At 36.1% G+C, this 18,959-nt stretch overlaps 1 protein-coding gene across 1 annotated transcript in view; it reads left to right on the forward strand.

Moving 5' to 3' along the window:
- CCDC178 (coiled-coil domain containing 178) overlaps positions 1-18,959 on the forward strand; it is a gene marked incomplete at both ends in the record, with an annotated part of 351,176 nt that overhangs the window by 22,328 nt on the left and 309,889 nt on the right. The window contains 1 exon segment of the mRNA XM_082853050.1: positions 17,047-17,069. Coding sequence (XP_082709176.1) covers positions 17,047-17,069 — 23 coding nt within the window.

Raw genomic sequence — 18,959 nt, forward strand, 5'->3', positions numbered from 1 at the left:
CTCTATGCCTGAAGGTATGTCAGCTATGAGGACCCAATAACATGAATGTTAAAATGCTTATACTTGGAAAACGTTGCTTTGCTTACACCATTTTGTATCCGTTTTTAACTCCGAAACCTAATGTTTGATCATCTGACCTTCTTGACCAAATACTTTGAGTTCTCTCATTCTGTTAATTCTATTTCATTTGAAACTTCAAACCTGACACATCTACCATTTCCCATTCTATCATACCCATTTTCTTTTACTTCCTTGCCTAACCAGTTCATCTCTTAAAACACTCACCAATTGGTATATTTGGTCCTTTACTTCTTTATCCTGCCGTCCTTTTAGTCTGACAAAGTGCCAAATCTAATGAGCTCTCTCTGATGGTCAGCCACCTTCACTCCTACACCCAGGCGGCTGAATAGTGATGGAGAACATTACACAATAATCCAAATCTGAGATATTATGCATTCATGGTTTCCAACCTCAATGGGACCTTTCATAGTGCTCTGATATTATTCTATTTGTCAATCAGAACTTTCCCTAGTATTCTTTGGTGGCTACTCTAGTCCTCTCTTTTGTTCAGGTTTCCAAATCCTCCACCTCACTACTCAGTCATCTCTTACTTCCCGAAGAAAATAGGAGATAAAATAACAGAAATGCCTCAAACCCCTGTTATCTCACCTATGCACGTCCTTGAATTCCACAAACATAATTCCCTTTGTCCTTCCATGGAAGATTCCCCCCCCCCCCACAATGGCTCTCCCTTCACCTGTGTTCTGTCTTGTGCCTTTGCAAGGATCTTGTTCCATCAGGCGTTGTTCCAAATCTCCTTTTTTATTAACTCACTCCTGTCAATGTTTAAAATATTGACATTTGTCCTGTTTTCAAGAAATTTTTTCATCCCATACATCCCTTTAAATATATCCCCTTTTCACTTTCTCTTCTCATTCCGTGAAACATCTGAAAAGAGTTGCCTAAATTTACTATTTCTGATCCCTCACCTCTCAGTTACCCATTTATTCATTGCAATCTGTATTTGGTCCTCATTATTCTAATGAAAATATCCTCAGAAAAATAACCACTGTTTTTTCTGTTATCTATTGCTACAAGCGTGTGCACGTGCACACACACACAAACACACACACTCTAAAACTTCGTGGCTAGAAGAAGCATTTATTTGGTTACCATTGAGCAGTTTGTTCTGGGCTCAGCTGGATAATTTTGTTGGTTCTTGCCTGGGGCCGATCATGTGGCTGCACATATCTGCTAAGTCAACTGGAAATAGAGATAAGAATGGCCTCGCTCAGGTGCCTGGTGGTTGGGAGAGTATTTTAAGAGGACAAATCTCAATGGGTAAGTGCTTAGTAAAGCTTTGCTTGTGTTATGTTTGCTCAAGTCCCACTGGCCAAAGCCAAGCCTATAATCAGTCCCCCTGTTAATGCAGTAGAGTATTAGAGAAAATGTGGATGCCAGGAGACATGATTCTTTGGGAACTATTTATGTAGCAATCTATTAGCTAGTCCATTGGCAACACGATGAACCATCCATCCAAATGCAAACTATAATCACCAGCTCCCCAAAAGTTTTATTCCATAATGGTATCATGCAGACGTCCATGGTCACACATACTGCAAAAGATCTGACGCAGGCAGTATTTCTTAGGTGCAGCTTCTTTTTGACCCAGAAATATATGAATTAAAATGAGAAGTTAAATACTGTTCCTGCATACTTAGCATATAATGGTGCAGCAGGTACAGAATCATCACAAAAAACATTCTCATTTACATAAGGGGAGGAATGAAAGGCACATAGCTTTCACTAATGCATAAAATTTTGAAATTTATCAGAGCACATGATGTTAGGTCTACCACACCTGGAACCAAGGAATGTTTCTTGGTTTAGGACTCAGTTCTGCTTCCTGGGAATAGTTTCTGAATTTGTTGTTCTCCTTGTCTCTTTAATCTACTATCTGAGCTCTTTGCTCTTTGATTTTCATAATAGACCTGAATAGCTATCTCAGGCTTTTTCCTGTATTAGTCTGCTCATGCTGCCATAACAAAATACCATAGACCTGGTGGCTTAAACAACAGAAATTTATTTTCTCACAGTTCTTCTAGAGGCTGGAAGTCCAAGGTCAAGGTGCTGTCAGTGTTGGTTTCTATTGGGGAATCTCTTCCTGGTTTGTAACCAGCCTCCTGCTCATTGTGTGCCCACATGGCCTTTCCTCTGTGTCCATATGTTGAGAGAGAGCTCTGGTGTCTCTTCCCCTTCTTATAAGAACACAGGTGTTATTGTATTAGGACCCCACCCTTGTGACATCATTTAACTTTATCTGCTAATATAGTCACATTGGAGATTAAGGCTTGAACATATGAATTTTGGGGGCAGACAGCTCAGTCCATAACACTGCCATAGTAAGCTGGAAGCTCAGAAGCTTTTTTGTATTTTGAACTCTCTCTTGTTTTTTAGGCCAAAATGTTTCAATTCTCCTAAGAACTTCAGGGTTTCATATTAATCTCATTGGGTTTAACCCCACAACTTAAAAGCTGTGGCCATATTCTTTTTTTTTTTTTATTTAACATAATTTCTTTTAGTTAGGTAATTTTTTATATTCTCCTAAATAGTATTGGTTTTTTAAAATAAACTTTATTTTAGAACAGATTGAGACGTCTAGAAAAATTGGGATGATGATACAGAGATTTCATATATACTTACATTGCATAATCTCTTACGTTAGTGCAGTACATTTGTAGTATGGTACATTTGTTGTAATTAATGAACCAATATTTGTACATTATTACTAACTGTAGTTCATACTTTATTTTAATTTCTTTAGGCTTATTTGAGATGAAATTCACGTAACATAAAATTAACCGTTTTAAAGTGAACAACTTGGCAGCATTTAGTACATTCGCAAAGTTGTGCTGTCACCACTTCTATCTAGTTCTAGGACATTTTCACCACTGCAAAATAAAGCCTCACACACATTAAAGATTTAATCCTCATTTAACTCTCTACTCTGGCCTGGCAACCACACTCTGCTTTCTATTTCTATGTATTTACCTTTTCTGGAGTTTTTGTATAAAGGAAATCATACAATATGTGATCTTTTGTGTCTGGCTTCTCTTGCTTAGCATAACATTTTCAGGTTCATCTGCATTGCACCATGTATCAGTACTTCCTTTTTTATGGCTTAATAATATTCCACTGTATGTATATACGACAATTTGTTTAACTGTTCATCTGTTAATGGACATTTGGGTTGTTTCTACCTTTTGTCTATTGTAAATATGGCTGAAATGAACCTTCATATACAAGGATTTATTTGAGCACCTGTTTTCAATTCTTTTGGGTATATACCTAGGGGTAGAATTACTTTGTCATATGGTAGTTGTATGTTTAACTTATTGAGAACCACCAAACTCTTCTTCATAGCTCAAATATTTTTGTTCTTGAGTTGTGAGAGTTCTTTATATATTTTGGATTACTAGACCCTAATCAAATATATGATTTGTGAACATTTTCTCCAGTTACGTAGGTTGTCTCACTTTCTTGATCATGTTCCCTGATGTACAAAAGTTTTTAATTTTGACGAAGTTCAGTTTATCTGTTTTTTCTTTTGTTGCTCATGCTTTTGTTGTCATATCTAAGAATTCATTACCAAATCCCAGGTGATGAAGATTTACCTTTATGTTTTCTTCTTTGAGTTTTATGGTTTTAGCACTTATATTTAAATCTTTGATACATTTTACGTATAGGAGACATGTATATCCTTGGAGTCAAAGGTAAGATAATGGTGGATTAAAAATGACTACCCTCCTCCTTTATACCTCCTTCCATTGACAGTCTATTTTCTCAACCTTTAAACATAGACTGGACTTGTGACTTGTTTTGAACAAATATGTCAGAAGAAATGTCATATAACTGCTAAGCAAAGTATCAAGAAGCCTTGAAGCTTCCGCTTTCACTCTCTTGCTGCTGTAAGTTACCCAGGTAAAGAAGCATAATCTAGCCTCTTTGAGGATGAATGACCAAGTAGAGAGATAGACCCAACTCACAGCAAGCACAAACCATCAGACTTTTGAGTGAAGTTGTTTTGAACAATTCTATCCTAGTCAAGCTGCCAGATGACTGCATTAGTTTGAGGTCACATTAGTGACCATAAAAACCACACAGCTGAGCCCATCTTACATGGTGACTCACAAAATTATGAGCAAATAAAACGGGGAATATTTATAGCCACTAAGTTTAAGAGTGGCTTATTATGCAGCAGTAACTTATGCATTGTTGAATACGACACTGAAATGTACAGGCACGTGTGCGTATACACCACATTAAAGTGAGTAAAATGGAAAATTTTATTCTGTGTAGTGTTGAAAATGAAACTGTTGACCACTTTCTCCTTCTGGAAAAATCCCATTTCTATTTTTTTTTTTAAATGTCTTTTGCTAACTTGACTCTAACAGGCTTTATTCCTATTTTGGTAGATATTCCCTCCAGTCTGTATGGCAGATCATTTTTCCTCTGACCATATTGAAAATACTCGTGCTCCCCAGACATGTCCTCTTCTCATTTTACTCTCGCTTTGGATAATACCATTTGAATGTATGTTATTTTATTTATGTACTGTATGCTTATACCAATTTGAGATTCCCAGCTCAGATTTCACTTTTTTTATAAGACCTGTATACCCAATGCCTACTGAACATCTTTTTATATATATCTTTGAAGCACCTCAAATTCAAAACATATGAAAGTAGTTATTTCTTTCTTCTGTGTTCCCAGGTACAATTAAAGGAACATTATTCACCCAGTAACCTAAGCCAGAAAGTTGATTAATTATAATGACTGTTCACTTTTCTTTTATATACAATTACTAATTTTTTGGTTTTTTAAATTTAATTTTATTTTTTATACAGCAGGCTCTTATTATTATCTATTTTATACATATTAGTGTATATATGTCAATCCCAATCTCCCAATTCATCACACCACCACCACCACCCGCCCTGCTCTCCCCTCCTTGGTGTCCATATGTTTGTTCTCTACATCTGTGTCTCTGTTTCTACCTTGAAAACCAGTTCATCTGTAGCATTTTTCTAGATTCCGCATATATGCGTGAATATATGATGTTTGTTTTTCTCTTTCTGACTTACTTCACTCTGTATGACAGACTCTAGGTCCATCCATGTCTCTACAAAGGACCCAATTTTGTTCCTTTCTATGGCTAAGTAATATTCGTTGTATATATGTACCACATCTTCTTTATCCATTCGTCTGTCGATGGGCATTTAGGTTGCTTCCATAACCTGGCTATTGTAAATAGTACTGCAGTGAACATTGGGGTGCATGTGTCTTTTTGAATTATGGTTTTCGCTGGGTATATGCCCAGTAGTGGGATTGCTGGGTCATATGGTAGTTCTTTTTCTAGTTTTTTAAGGAACCTTCATACTGTTCTCCATAGTGGCTGTATCAGTTTACATTCCCACCAACAGTGCAAGAGGGTTCCCTTTTCTCCACACCCTCTCCAGCATTTGTTGTTTGTAGATTTTCTGATGATGCCCATTCTAACTGGTGTGAGGTGATACCTCATTGTAGTTTTGATTTGCATTTCTCTAATAATTAGTGCTGTTGAGCAGCTTTTTATGTGCCTCTTGGCCACCTGAATGTCTTCTTTGGAGTAATGTCTATGTCTTCTGCCCATTTTTTGATTGGTTGTATTTTGTTTAATACTGAGCTGCATGGAGAATGTTTTGTAGTAAGAATCAACCAATTACAGCCCATGGGCCAACTTCAGCCCAAAGCCTGTATTTGTAATGCCAATGAGCTTAGAATGGTGTTAACATTTTTAAGGTTTGTAAAGAAAAACAGAAAAGAGCATGTAGCCTGTTGATCTATAAAGAGTAAATATTATATGCTTTTGAAAAAAAATATTGAGCTGCATGAGCTGTTTATATATTTTGGAAATTATCCTTTGTGCGTTGATTCATTTGCGAATATTTCCTCCCATTCTTAGGGTGTCTTTTCGTCTTGTTTATGGTTTCCTTTGCAGTGCAAAAGCATTTAAGTTTCATTAGGTCCCATTTGTTTATTTTTATTATTTTTATTTTTTTATTATTATTATTTTTTGCGGTGCACGGGCCTCTCACTGTTGTGGCCTCTCCCGCTGCGGAGCACAGGCTCCAGACACACAGGCCCAGCGGCCATGGCTCATGGGCCCGTCCGCTCTGTGGCATGTGGGATCCTCCCGGACTGGGGCACGAACCCGTGTTCCCTGCATTGGCAGGTGGACTCTCAACCACTGTGCCACCAGGGAACCCCCCCCCCCATTTTGTTTTTATTTCCATTACTCTGGGAAGTGGATCAAAAAAGATCTTGCTGTCATTTATGTCAAAGAGTGTTCTTCCTATGTTTTCCACTAAGAGTTTTATAGTGTCCAGTCTTACATTTAGGTCTCTAATCCATTTTGAGTTTATTTTTGTGTGTGGTGTTAGGGAGTGTTCTAATTTCATTCTTTTAAATGTAGTTGTCCAGTTTTCCAAGCATCACTTATTGAACAGGTTGTCTTTTCTCCATTGGATATTCTTGCCTCCTTTGTCATAGATTAAGTGACCATAGGTGCATGGGTTTACCTCTGAGCTTTCTATCCTGTTCCATTGATCTATGTTTCTGTTTTTGTGCCAGTACCATAGTGTCTTGATTACCGTAGCTTTGTAGTATAGGCTGAAGTTGGGGAGCATGATTCCTCCAGCTCCATTTTTCTTTTTCAAGATTGCTTTGGCTATTCGTAGTCTTCTGTGTTTTCATACAAATTGTAATATTTTTTGTTCTAATTCTGTGAGAATACCATTGGTAATTTGATAGGGATTGCTTTGAATCTGTAGATTACTTTGGGTAGTATAGTCATTTTCACAATGTTGATTCTTCCAATCCAAGAGCGTGGTATATTGCTCCATCAGTTTCTATCATCTTTAATTTCTTTCATCACTGTCTTCTAGCTTTCTGCATACAGGTCTTTTGTCTCCTTAGGAAGGTTTATTCCTAGGTACTTTAATCTTTTTGTTGCAATGGTAAATGGGAGTGTTTCCTTAATTTCTCTTTCAGATTTTTCATTGTTAGTGTATAGGAATGCAAGAGATTTCTGTGCATTAATTTTGTATCCTGCTACTTTGCCAAATTCATTGATTAGCTCTAGTACTTTTCTGGTAGCATATTTAGGATTCTCTATGTATAGGATCATTTCATCTGCAAACAATGACAGCTTTACTTCTTCTTTTCTGATTTGTATTCCTTTTATTTCTTTTTCTTCTCTGACTGCCATGGCTAGGACTTCCAAAGCTATGTTGAATAATAGTGGCGAGAGTGGGCATCTTTGTATTGTTCCTGATCTTAGAGGAAATGCTTTCAGTATTTCACCATTGAGAATGATATTGGCTTTGGGTTTGTCATATATGGCCTTTATTATGTTGAGGTAGGTTCCCTCTATGCCCACTCTCTGGAGAGTTTTTATCATAAATGGGTGTTGAATTTTGTCAAAAGCTATTTCTGCATCTATTGAGATGATCTTATGGTTTTTATTCTTCAGTTTGTTAATAAGTTGTATCACATTGATTGATTTGTGTATATTGAAAAATCCTTGCATTCCTGGGATAAATCCCACTTGATCATGGTCTGTGATCCTTTTAATGTATTGTTGGATTCTGTTTGCTAGTATTTTGTTGAGGATTTTTGCCTCTATATTCATCAATGATACTGGTGTGTAATTTTCTTTTTTTGTAGTATCTTTGTCTGGTTTTGGTATCAGAGTGTTGGTGGCCTCGTAGAATGAGTTTGAGAGTGTTCCTTCCTCTGCAATTTTTTGAAAGAGTTTGAGAAGGATGGGTGTTAGCTCTTCTCTAAATGTTTGATAGAATTCACCTGTGAAGCCATCTGGTCCTGGACTTGTGTTTGTTGGAAGATTTTTAATTACAGTTTCAATTTCATTACCTGTGATTGTTCTGTTCATATTTTCTAATTCTTCCTGGTTCGGTCTTGGTAGGTTATAATTTTCTAAGAATTTGTCCATTTCTTCCAGGTCGTCCATTTTATTGGCATAGAGTTGCTTGTAGTAGTCTCTTATGATGCTGTGTATTTCTGCGGTGTCCGTAGGAACTTCTCCTTTTTCATTTCTAATTTTATTGATTTGATTCCTCTCCCTCATTTTCTTGATAAGTCTGGCTAAAGGTTTATCAATTTTGTTTATCTTCCCAAAGAACCAGCTTTTAGCTTTATTTATCTTTCTTACTGTTTCCTTTGTTTCTGTTTCATTTATTTCTGCTCTGATTTTTGTGATCTCTTTCCTTCTTGTAACTTTGGGTCTTGTTTGTTTTTCTTTCTCTGGTTCTTTTAAATGTAAGGTTAAATTGTTTATTTGAGATTTTTTTTGATTCTTGAGGTAGGATTGTATTGCTTTAAACCTCACTCTTAGAACTGCTTTTGCTGCATCCCATAGGTTTTGGGTCGCTGTGTTTTCATTGTCATTTGTCTCTAGGTATTTTTCGATTTCCTCTTTGATTTCTTCAGTGATCTCTTGGTTATTTACCAATGTATTGTTTAGCCTCCATGTGTTTGTGCTTTTTACATTTCTTTTCCCTTGTAATTTATTTCTAATCTCATATCATTGTTGTTGGAAAAGATGCTTGATATGATTTCAGTTTTCTTCAATTTACCGAGGCTTGATTTGTGACCTAAGATGAGATCTATCCTGGAGAATGGTCCATGTGCACTTGAGAAGAAAGTGTAATCTGCTGTTTTCGGATGGAATCTCCTATAAATATCAATTAAATCTATCTAGTCTATTGTGTCATTTAAAGCTTATGTTTCCTTATTAATTTTAAGTCTGGATGATCTGTCCATTGGTGTAAGTGAGGTGTTAAAGTCCCCCACTATTATTGTGTTACTGTCAATTTCCTCTTCTACAGCTGTTAGCATTTGCCTTATGTATTGAGGTGCTTCTATGTTGGGTGCATATATATTTATAATTCTTATATCTTCTTCTTGGATTGATCCCTTGATCAATATGCAGTGTCCTTCCTTGTCTCCTGTACCGTTCTTTATTTTAAAGTCTATGTTATCTAATACGAGTATTGCTACTCCAGCTTTCTTTTGATGTCTATTTGCATGGAATATCTTTTTACATCCACTCTTTTGCAGTCTGTATGTGTCCCTAGGTTTGAAGTGGGTCTCTTGTCAACAGCATGTATATGGGTGTTGTTTTTGTATCCATTCAGCAAGCCTGTGTCTTTTGGTTGGGGCATTTAATCCAATCCCATTTAAGGTAATTATCGATATGTATGTTCCTGTTACCAATTTCTTTAATGTTTGGGGTTTGTTTTTGTAGGTCCTTTTCTTCTCTTGTTTTTCCCACCTAGAGAAGTTCCTTCAGCATTTGTTGTAGAGCCAGTTTGGTGGTCCTGAATTCTCTTAGCTTTTGCTTGTCTGTAAAGCTTTTGATTTCTCTGTCAAATCTGAATGAGGGGCTTCCCTGGTGGCGCAGTGGTTGGGAGTCCGCCTGCCGATGTAGGGGACGCGGGTTCGTGTCCCGGTCCGGGGGGATCCCACGTGCCGCGGAGCAGCTGGGCCCGTGGGCCATGGTCGCTGGGCCTGCGCGTCCAGAGCCTGTGCTCCGCAACAGGAGAGGCCACAACAGTGAGAGGCCCGCGTACCGGAAAAAAAAAAAAAAATCTGAATGAGATCCTTGCTGGGTAGAGTAACCTTGGTCGTAGGTTCTTCCCTTTCATCACTTTAAATATATCATGATACTCCCTTCCGGCTTATAGAGTTTCTGCTGAGAAATCAGCTGTTAACCTTATGGGAGTTCCCTTGTATGTTATTTGTCATTTTTCCCTTGCTGCTTTTAATAATTTTCTTTGTCTTTAATTTTTGTCAATTTGATTACTATGTGTCTTGGCATGTCTCTCCTTGGGTTTATCCTGCCTGGGACTCTCTGTGCTCCTGGACTTGGGTGGCTATTTCCTTTCCCATGTTAGGGAAATTTTCAACTATAGTCTCTTCAAATGTTTTCTTGGGTCGCTTCTCTCTATCTTCTCCTTCTGGGACCCCTATAATGCAAATGTTAGTGTGTTTAATGTTGTCCCAGTGGTCTCTTAGGCTGTCTTCATTTCTTTTTTTCTTTTTTTTTTTGTGGTATGTGGGCCTCTCACTGTTGTGGCCTCTCCCGTTGCGGAGCACATGCTCCAGACGTGCAGGCTCAGCGGCCATGGCTCACGGGCCCAGCCGCTCTGTGGCATGTGAGATCTTCCTGGACCGGGGCACGAACCTGCGTCCCCTGCATCGGCAGGCAGACTCTCAACCACTGCACCACCCGGGAAGCCCCATTTCTTTTCATTCTTTTTTCTGTATCCTGTTCCGTGGCAGTGAATTCCACCATTTTGTCTTCCAGGTTACTTACCTGTTCTTCTACCTCAGTTATTCTGCTATTGATTCCTTCTAGTGTATTTTTCATTTTAGTTACTGTATTGTTCATCTCTGTTTGTTTGTTCTTTAATTCGTCTAGGTGTTCTGTAATTCTTCTAGGTCTTCGTTAAACGTTTCTTGCGTCTTCTCGATCTTTGCCTCCATTCTTTTTCCGAGGCCCTGGATCATCTTCACTATCATTTTTCTGAATTCTTTTTCTGGAAGGCTGCTTATCTCCACTTCATTTAGTTCAGGTTTTATCTTGTTCCTTCATCTGGTATATAGCCCTCTGCCTTTTCATCTTGTCTATCTTTCTGTGAATGTGGTTTTTGTTCCACAGGCTGCAGGATTGTAGTTCTTCTTGCTTCTGCTGTCTGCCCTCTGGTGGATGAGGCTATCTAAGAGGCTTGTGCAAGCTTCCTGATGGGAGGGACTGGTGGTGGGTAGAGCTGGTTGTTGCTCTGTTGGGCAGAGCTCAGTAAAACTTTAATCTGCTTGTCCTCTGATGGGTGGGGCTGAGTTCCCTCCTTGCTGGTTGTTTGGCCCGAGGCAACCCAGCACTGGAGCCTACCAGGCTCTTTGGTGGGGCTAATGGTGGACCCTGGGAGGGCTCATGCCAAGGAGTACTTTCCAGAACTTCTGCTGCCAGTGTCCTTGTCCCTGCTGTGAGCCACAGATGCCCCCCGTTTCTGCAGGAGACCCTCCAACACTAGCAGGTGGGTCTGGTTCAGTCTCCTATGGGGTCACTGCTCCTTCCCCCTGGGTCATTATGTGCACACTATTTTGTGTGTGTCCTCCAAGAGTGGAGTCTGTGTTTCTCCCAGTCCTGTTGAAGTCTTGCAATCAAATCCCACTAGTCTTCAATGTCTGATTCTCTGGGAATTCCTCCTCTCGTTGCCGGACCCCCCAATGGTTATGGGATTTGATTTTATTGTCATTGTGCCCCTCCTACCATCTCATATGGCTTCTCCTTTGTCTTTGGATGTGGGGTATCTTTTTTGGTGAGTTCCAGTGTCTTCCTGTCTATGATTGTTCAGCAGTTAGTTGTGATTCCAGTGCTCTCGCAAGAGGGAATGAGCGCATGTTCTTCTACTCCACCATGTTGAACTAGTCTCCTACTAATTTGTTTTGATTCCACCTCTAGAATGTGTCTCAAATGCAGACAGTTCTTCCCATCCATACTGTAGGATCTTCATTCAGGCCATTCTCATTTTTGCCAGTGTTACTGTAAGAGCCCTTCACTGGTACCTCTGCTTTAGTCATTTCCTCCTCCCTTCCTTCTTCCATAAAATAGGCCATATGCCTTCTCTTTTCTAAATGTATTGTTGCCAGTAATCTACCTAAAACCCTCCTCTGAATGTCTCATGTCACAGTGCTTATTTCATATTCCTTGACATGACATAAATGTCCTTTATAAAATAATATTTACTCTTAAGCTTCATGTCCCTTCATATACTCTATTTTAGCTTTGATTAACTCTCTTAACCCTGGACCTTAACCCATGCATCTTCTCTTATCTCTGTTTAACCCTCATTTCTTCCCACAAACTACCTTTGCCCTCCAAAGCTTTGGATAGCTGTCTTCCCTTGAATCTCATATGACATTTTACTGATCAAATTAGCAGTGTATTTTATTTGTTTCTTCATATCTCTGTCCTATGTGATTGTAAGATCTAGGAAGTTAAAGTCTATTTATAAGTCACCACTAACCATAGTACCTACTAAAACCTGGCAGATTATAGGCATTAAATACTTCTGAATGAGTGGATTCAGGAATGATTTTTTAAAAATTGTGTCAGGTTTTGCACGTGCTTTTAAATGCATGGGAAGGATGTACTTGTTCTTAAGTTTAAAAATAATTTGGTGTGTTGTTTGATAAATATTGCCTGTGCTTTTGAGATGATTTGGACTTTTGAATAGGGTAATTATAGGAAACCCCCTATTGACTGTGAGTTTAAAGGTATGAGTAGTCTTTTCAGATGAAAGTAGGTCACAGTTGTGGGAGATAGTATTCAGCGTTAGTACTCGCATCTACAAATATTTTACAGTAAAAGGGAGATTCCCAACATGAAGTTAATTTTTTCGAGTAGAAAATATTTAGAAGGTTTTATGAATACTTTCTTTGTCTCAAGAACTTAAATAACATTTAAATATTCAAAATATTTGGTAATAATTTCCAATAAAAATATGGAGTTAAAAAATCAGGGTCAGTTAGAATGTTACATGTATCAAGCAGGAGTTTGTGGGCAATGTGGTTTAGAGCTATAAGTAAATAAAGTATTTTATTTCACCCATAATTTGATGACTTTTAATATCATACATATTTAAAGTATGTCCAATTTGACATTTTTAGTCCCCCCCTTTTGTTTCTCTTTGCTCTTTGAAAGAGACAGAAATAGGAAATGCATAGGATTTTGTGGTTAGTTGGATAAAATTGATTATAAGTCGTAATCAATATTTCTAAATATCTCAAATATTTATGGTGGTAAGTAATATTCTAAGCTTAATAATAACAGAAATTTTATTAAAAATAATTTAAAGTGACTTCGAGAGATTTCTAAGACTTGTCTAAATATTTCAGATAGGAAGCTATACATGGGAAACTCAAATTTTCCTCTGGTATTGTAGGCCTTCCCTATGTGAACCATTTAAGTATCCTGATAATTTGATTACTAGGTACCTGAAATTTTGCCTTCTACCATCAGATCAAAAACCGATTAAAATAATTTTTCTTTATTGCTTTATCACTTACCTCTACAAAAATGTTGTGAGGGTCAAGACTTCCCTGGTGATCCAGTGGTTAAGACTGCCTTCCAATGCAGGGGGTGTGGTTTCGATCCCTGGTCGGGGAGCTAAGATCCCACATGCTTCGTGGCCAAAAAACCAAAACATAAAACAGAAGCAATATTGTAACAAATTCAATAAAGACTTCAAAAAATGGACTATATAAAAAAAAATCTTTAAAAATAAATGTTGCGAGGGTAAGTTTTTCATCTTAATATATTTCTCCATACCAAATATAACTCTATTTCTAAAAATTCAGGTAGCATGTTTTTATCATTATAAAATACATCATTTTCTATATCATAGAAAATGTGCTATAAAGAGGATCAAACAGAATATTAATTAAGCATTACTCACTCAATTAAGCATTATTCTCTTTAAAATTTGGGACAGTTATGTCACAGTACATTAAAATGTCTCTTAACCAATTTCCTTTCTTGTGATACTTCAGCTTCAAATGGCTTCTTAGAACTAGTATCACATAAGTTAGCCTGATTACAGGTATCTGCACTATGTAGGACTCTTGAGTTTCCATAATCAAGTGATGTCATTTTTCCCAATTATTAATTAGTGTAGCATCTATTAATATACTCATCAAATGTTCATTCTTTTCTCTGCCTGTTTATCATTTGCCATTCTCTTTCTGGTTTATTTGTAATTTCTTATTGACTTGTAGGAATAAATGATTATCTTTAGTTTGTTGTGTAGATTTTAAATATATTCTCTTATTTGACTTGTCCTTTTATGTTATCTTTTATTAAAAAAAGTTCTTAATTTTAATGTACTTAAATTTATCATTTTCCCTTTATTTTAAGTGTTTTGGAACTTGTTTAAGAAATCTTTTCACTATTTCTTACAAAATTTTTCCTTTATTTTAAAATTTTGAAGTTTTTTACTTGAGATTAATTGTTTAACAATGTGAATTTATTTTGTGTGTGAGAGAATGGAATAGGTAGGTATTTTCATTTGTAAAAATATGGAAAATTATTTTTATCAACATCAATTTTATTGCAAAATCCAGTCATTTCTTAGAAATCAGCTATATCACATCAATCATATATCAAGTTTTTATATATGAGTATATTTATTTCTGGCTTCTTTGTTCCACTGGTTAATTTTATCTTTCTATTATAATACCTCATTTTACTAATTTACAATACCTCATTTTACTAATTTACATGCTTTATAATATGTTTTGATACTTGATATGGTAGTTCCCTCTTTTCTTCCTTTTTTAAACTTTGACTATTCTTGGTATGTATAAATTTTAGAATAAGCTTGTTATGTTACATATAAACACCCACTGAGATTTCAAACAATTGCATTCATCGTTTTTTTCTTATGCAGGTGAATTTAGTCTCTCCAGGGTTTTTTTTAAGATTCCATTGAGTCTCTTATACTGTTGGCCCAAGAAAATTCCGGCAGTATAGCAAATACCAAAATCTGTTTAGAAGAGAGAACTGAGTAGGAGGTAATGGGGAAAATGGGCAAATTGACAAAAATTTCATGCTAAAATACTAGTTTTGTAACATATTTGTATATATAGTATTCATTTAATGTATATCTGTGAGTATATAACTGTGTCTATAGACATAGATAAATATATGGATAGATCAAGTGTCACATATAAGTAGAACATCTTATCCTTTCTGCCCATTTGCATTAATTTTTCTGTTATTTGTTGTTCATGTAGTTTTCCCAATTTTTTTCTTGTATTGTTATTTCTTACATATTTATAGAAATATTGATAGATATCTCTTACCTTTTGTATAAGTTGTAAATTGTTATTCTGCCTGTACTATTTTTTTAACTTATTTATGGTAGCTTTTTCATAGAGATATTAGTATGTAGACCAATCTTTTATCTTACAAATTCTGGGATTTTTGTAATGTTTTAAAAATTCTTCCTCATATTAAGATTATTAAGATTTTTAATTATTTCTAATCCTTTCTTTTACATTGTTTCTTTAACCATCTGAAGTTTATTTTTTTTATTGCATGAGGCAGATATGATACTTTTTTCTTAATTATTTGAATTATCCTAATATTATTCATTGATTGTCCATCTCCATTTTAATTTGAAATGGAAATTTTGTAATAAACTAAACTCATATATGGGTAATAAAATGATTACTTATTTTAGCCTGTTTTATATTTGGATAATGACATTCATGCTAAATTTCATTTTTCTCTTTTTTAGTATTGTGGAGAAAAGATATATATGCCTGGAATTTATTATTATATTCAGTATAAATTTTCTTATTTTTCATACTATAATCTTTCCTCAAATATTTGGATACTCTTTTTTGTCCTTGTATCTATAAATAATGGACCAGACTGATTACTCGTTGCTAGCATAAGTTTTTGTTGTTTTTTGTTGCAGTTATTATTTGTTTGCTTTTTAGAAGTTGTCAGGGTCTGCTTACATTGAGGGTTTTATGCAGTGTATAAAAATTTTACTCAGGCTCTTCGTAAATAGGAGGTAATATGCTTAGGCAAGAAAGTTGTGGGCCTTTTCTTTTGCCTTAATAAGCTTACTTTTGAGTTTGTAGCCCCTTAGAATCTTTTCCCTCATTGATAAATCTGTTTTTATTTTTCCTCACTCACCTGTTTGGGTCTATGTAAGATTCTGCTAGTTATGTAGGCCCTGTTTTGTTTCTCTCTAGAACCATAACTTCTATTCTTAGATAGCCTCTCCATCTTAGGCAGATCTCCAATGTGGTTAGAGAATTCTTCTCATGGCAGTGACTAGGAGGTAACTTCTCAGCCATGTATTCTGGATTCTTGGGATAGAAAGTAGTAAGACTGGACTGGCCCATCTCATCACAGGCAGCCCTTTAATTATTTACTTTGCCTATCACCTGGTTATTCTCACATACTGGGAATTTCTCGTGAATTCCACACAGAAGCCTTTTACCTCCCCTGAAATGGTCTCCACTTGTCTCTTCTGAGTTATACTTTTCTGTCCTCTGTTTTGACTATCAGTCTCATCTGATTACTCTGTTTCTGGGAATTCTTCTCAAATATACGTTCCAATGATTTTATTGACATACCTATATATTTTTTCCAAGAAATTTTGGTATGATATGGGAATTGGGGAAAAGTAATCATGTATCTTCAATTTAAATTCTTGAATTGGAGATTGTCTATGAAACGCACAACATTCTGACTGTATATTCCTTGTGTTTTTGTTAATTTGTGCCCCTTAGAGCCCAAGGTAGTGTTAGAATATATCTGTAGAACATGACTCCTACCAAGGAGTTTATAGTCCAGAAGAGGGATATTACTCTGAAAAACTAAATATTTGTGAACTTACATGTAATTATGTGTTTCCAATTTTTGGTAATATATTAAATATCATGCACTTACGATTCTGTGGAAAGTCTTTTAGGAATAAATGGCATTTGAAGTGACCCTTGATGTAAAGGTAAAATTTAGAAACAGATAAAAGGTGAGAACAATTAGGTGGGAGTAATAATAAAAGGACTAGCTAAGGTAAGTATATAGCTGTTGTGGAAACAACACAGTATAATTTGACAAAAATATAATGGGGAATGTGAAGTAGAGTATTTGTAATTTTGTCAGTGAGTTTAGGTGTGAGTTAAATTTACTACTGTCTTTTTTTTGGAATTTTATTTAATTTATTTTTTTATACAGCAGGTTCTTATTAGTTGGGAGGTGGTGGTATGATGAATTGGGAGATTGGGATTGACATATGTACACTAATATGTATAAAATGGATAACTAATAAGAACCTGCTGTACTATTGTTTTTAAGATGTTAAAACTTTGACTTTTTATTGAGATCTTTTATTTTGACAGTTTGAAACGTCTTTGGAAGAATGGTAAGAACCTTTCGTGCTTCTTTTATATTTTTTATGTTCAAATTTTGATGATTAATCTGCTGTAGATGAGTTTATTTCAAAAGAAAAGGGAAATTGAAAGCAAAATTTTTATATTAGACATTAAAACTTATTTTTAAAAATATAAGAATTAGGATGTCTCTAGAAATGGCAGAATAGGGATTTCCAGGGCTCTGTCCTACCACAAAAACAACTGTAAAGTTGGTAAAACTTGATGAGAATCAACTTCTGCAGAAATGCGGGATCTAGTCCAAAACTTACAACAACAAGGGAAAAAGTTAAGGAAGAAAGAGTTACTACATTGCATGAAAGAAGGACTGTGGCTAAATTGCCCACTTGCCATCCTCCAGCCCTCAGATCAGTGGTGGCCATGAAGCAAGTAGCCTGACTTGTGGTGAAGATTGCTAGTGCCAGAAGGAACAGTATGGACCTTATTCTCAAAGAATTATGGTTCAGTGTTTTGATAAGTCTGATGACTCCCTGAAGGACCAGCACAAAGGATTGTCTTTGTTTTTTCCTGACTAAGAGCAATCACAGAGCTAGAACCACTTCCAGGCAGTGTTTGCTGAAAGTATTTGAAGTCATATATTTGCCAGCAATGTCTGAGGCTGTGGATTGGTCAGGACAAGCATTAAAAAGATCAAAATGCCTGGGAATAAAGAGTTTGGGAAAAGAGATACATTGGGGAATAGGGTTTTTCAATGCTCTCATATATACTACGGAATTAAAAAGTGCACACATATGAACAGTGTTGGACACATGCTCAGGAAGGACCAAGAAAACTTAATCTTTTACCTCTGGCTAGCCTTTAGTATCTGCACAGGTAAGAATTGAAGGTAGAGGCAGAGTTGTAAGCAGCCTGGATAAACATTAAAAGGAGTACTCCAACTCCGAGCCAGTCTGCTAAGATTGGAAGTGTATATTTTTCCTTTTTTCCTTTTTGTTTTTTTGAGCCCCAGGTATTTAAGGTAACTTGGACAAAACTCAAGATCACCAGTAAGCTAATGAAACACTTCAATGGCCACAAATGAAAAGAATATAGATATTACAGTAAGTGTTTAGAAGAATCACCAAGCAAATAAAAACCCACCACAAACAACAAAAATAAACCCAGTAGAGGGAGGGTAATTTTATATCCATATCACATTAAAATACTCAAAATTTCCAGGTTTTTACAGAAATTATGAGGCAGGGAAAGAATAAAAGAAAATTTGCCCCATTAACAAGGGAAAAAAAAATGAAGGAAACTGGCTCTGAGGAAGCCTAGACATTGTGCTTATTGGACAAAGACTCTAAGTCAACTGTCTTAAGCATCCTCAAAGAGATAAAGTAAACTATGGACAAAAAACCCCAACAAAACCAGGAGAGTAATGTCTCAACAAATATAGAATATCAATAAAGAAATAGAAATTATGAGAAAGAATCAAATAAGACATTCTGGAGCTAAAAGGTACAATAACTGAAATGAAAAATTAGAGATGTTCCTCAACAGATTTGAGTAGGAAGAAGAGAGAATCACTGAATTTGAATATAGTTCAATTGAGATTATTCAGGCTGAGAAACAGAAGACAAAACAATGAAGAAAAATGAACAGAGCTTGTTAGACCAAGGGACACCATCAAGAATACAAACATACGCATAATGGCAGTCCAAGAGTGACAGGGGAGAGAAAAAGGGCGTGAACGAATATTTAAAGAAACATTGGTTAAAAACTACCCAAGTTTGATGGAAGAAATGAATCTGTACTTCCATTAAATTCAGTGAACTCCAAGCAGGTTAAACTCAGAGATCCACACTAAGACATATCGTAGTAAAATTGTTGAAAGCCTGGGACAAAGGTAGTATCTTGAAAGCAGCAAGAGAGAAGTTACT

The sequence above is a fragment of the Leucopleurus acutus genome (assembly GCF_964270905.1).
Source record: "Leucopleurus acutus genome assembly, chromosome: 13".
NCBI lineage: Eukaryota > Metazoa > Chordata > Mammalia > Artiodactyla > Delphinidae > Leucopleurus > Leucopleurus acutus.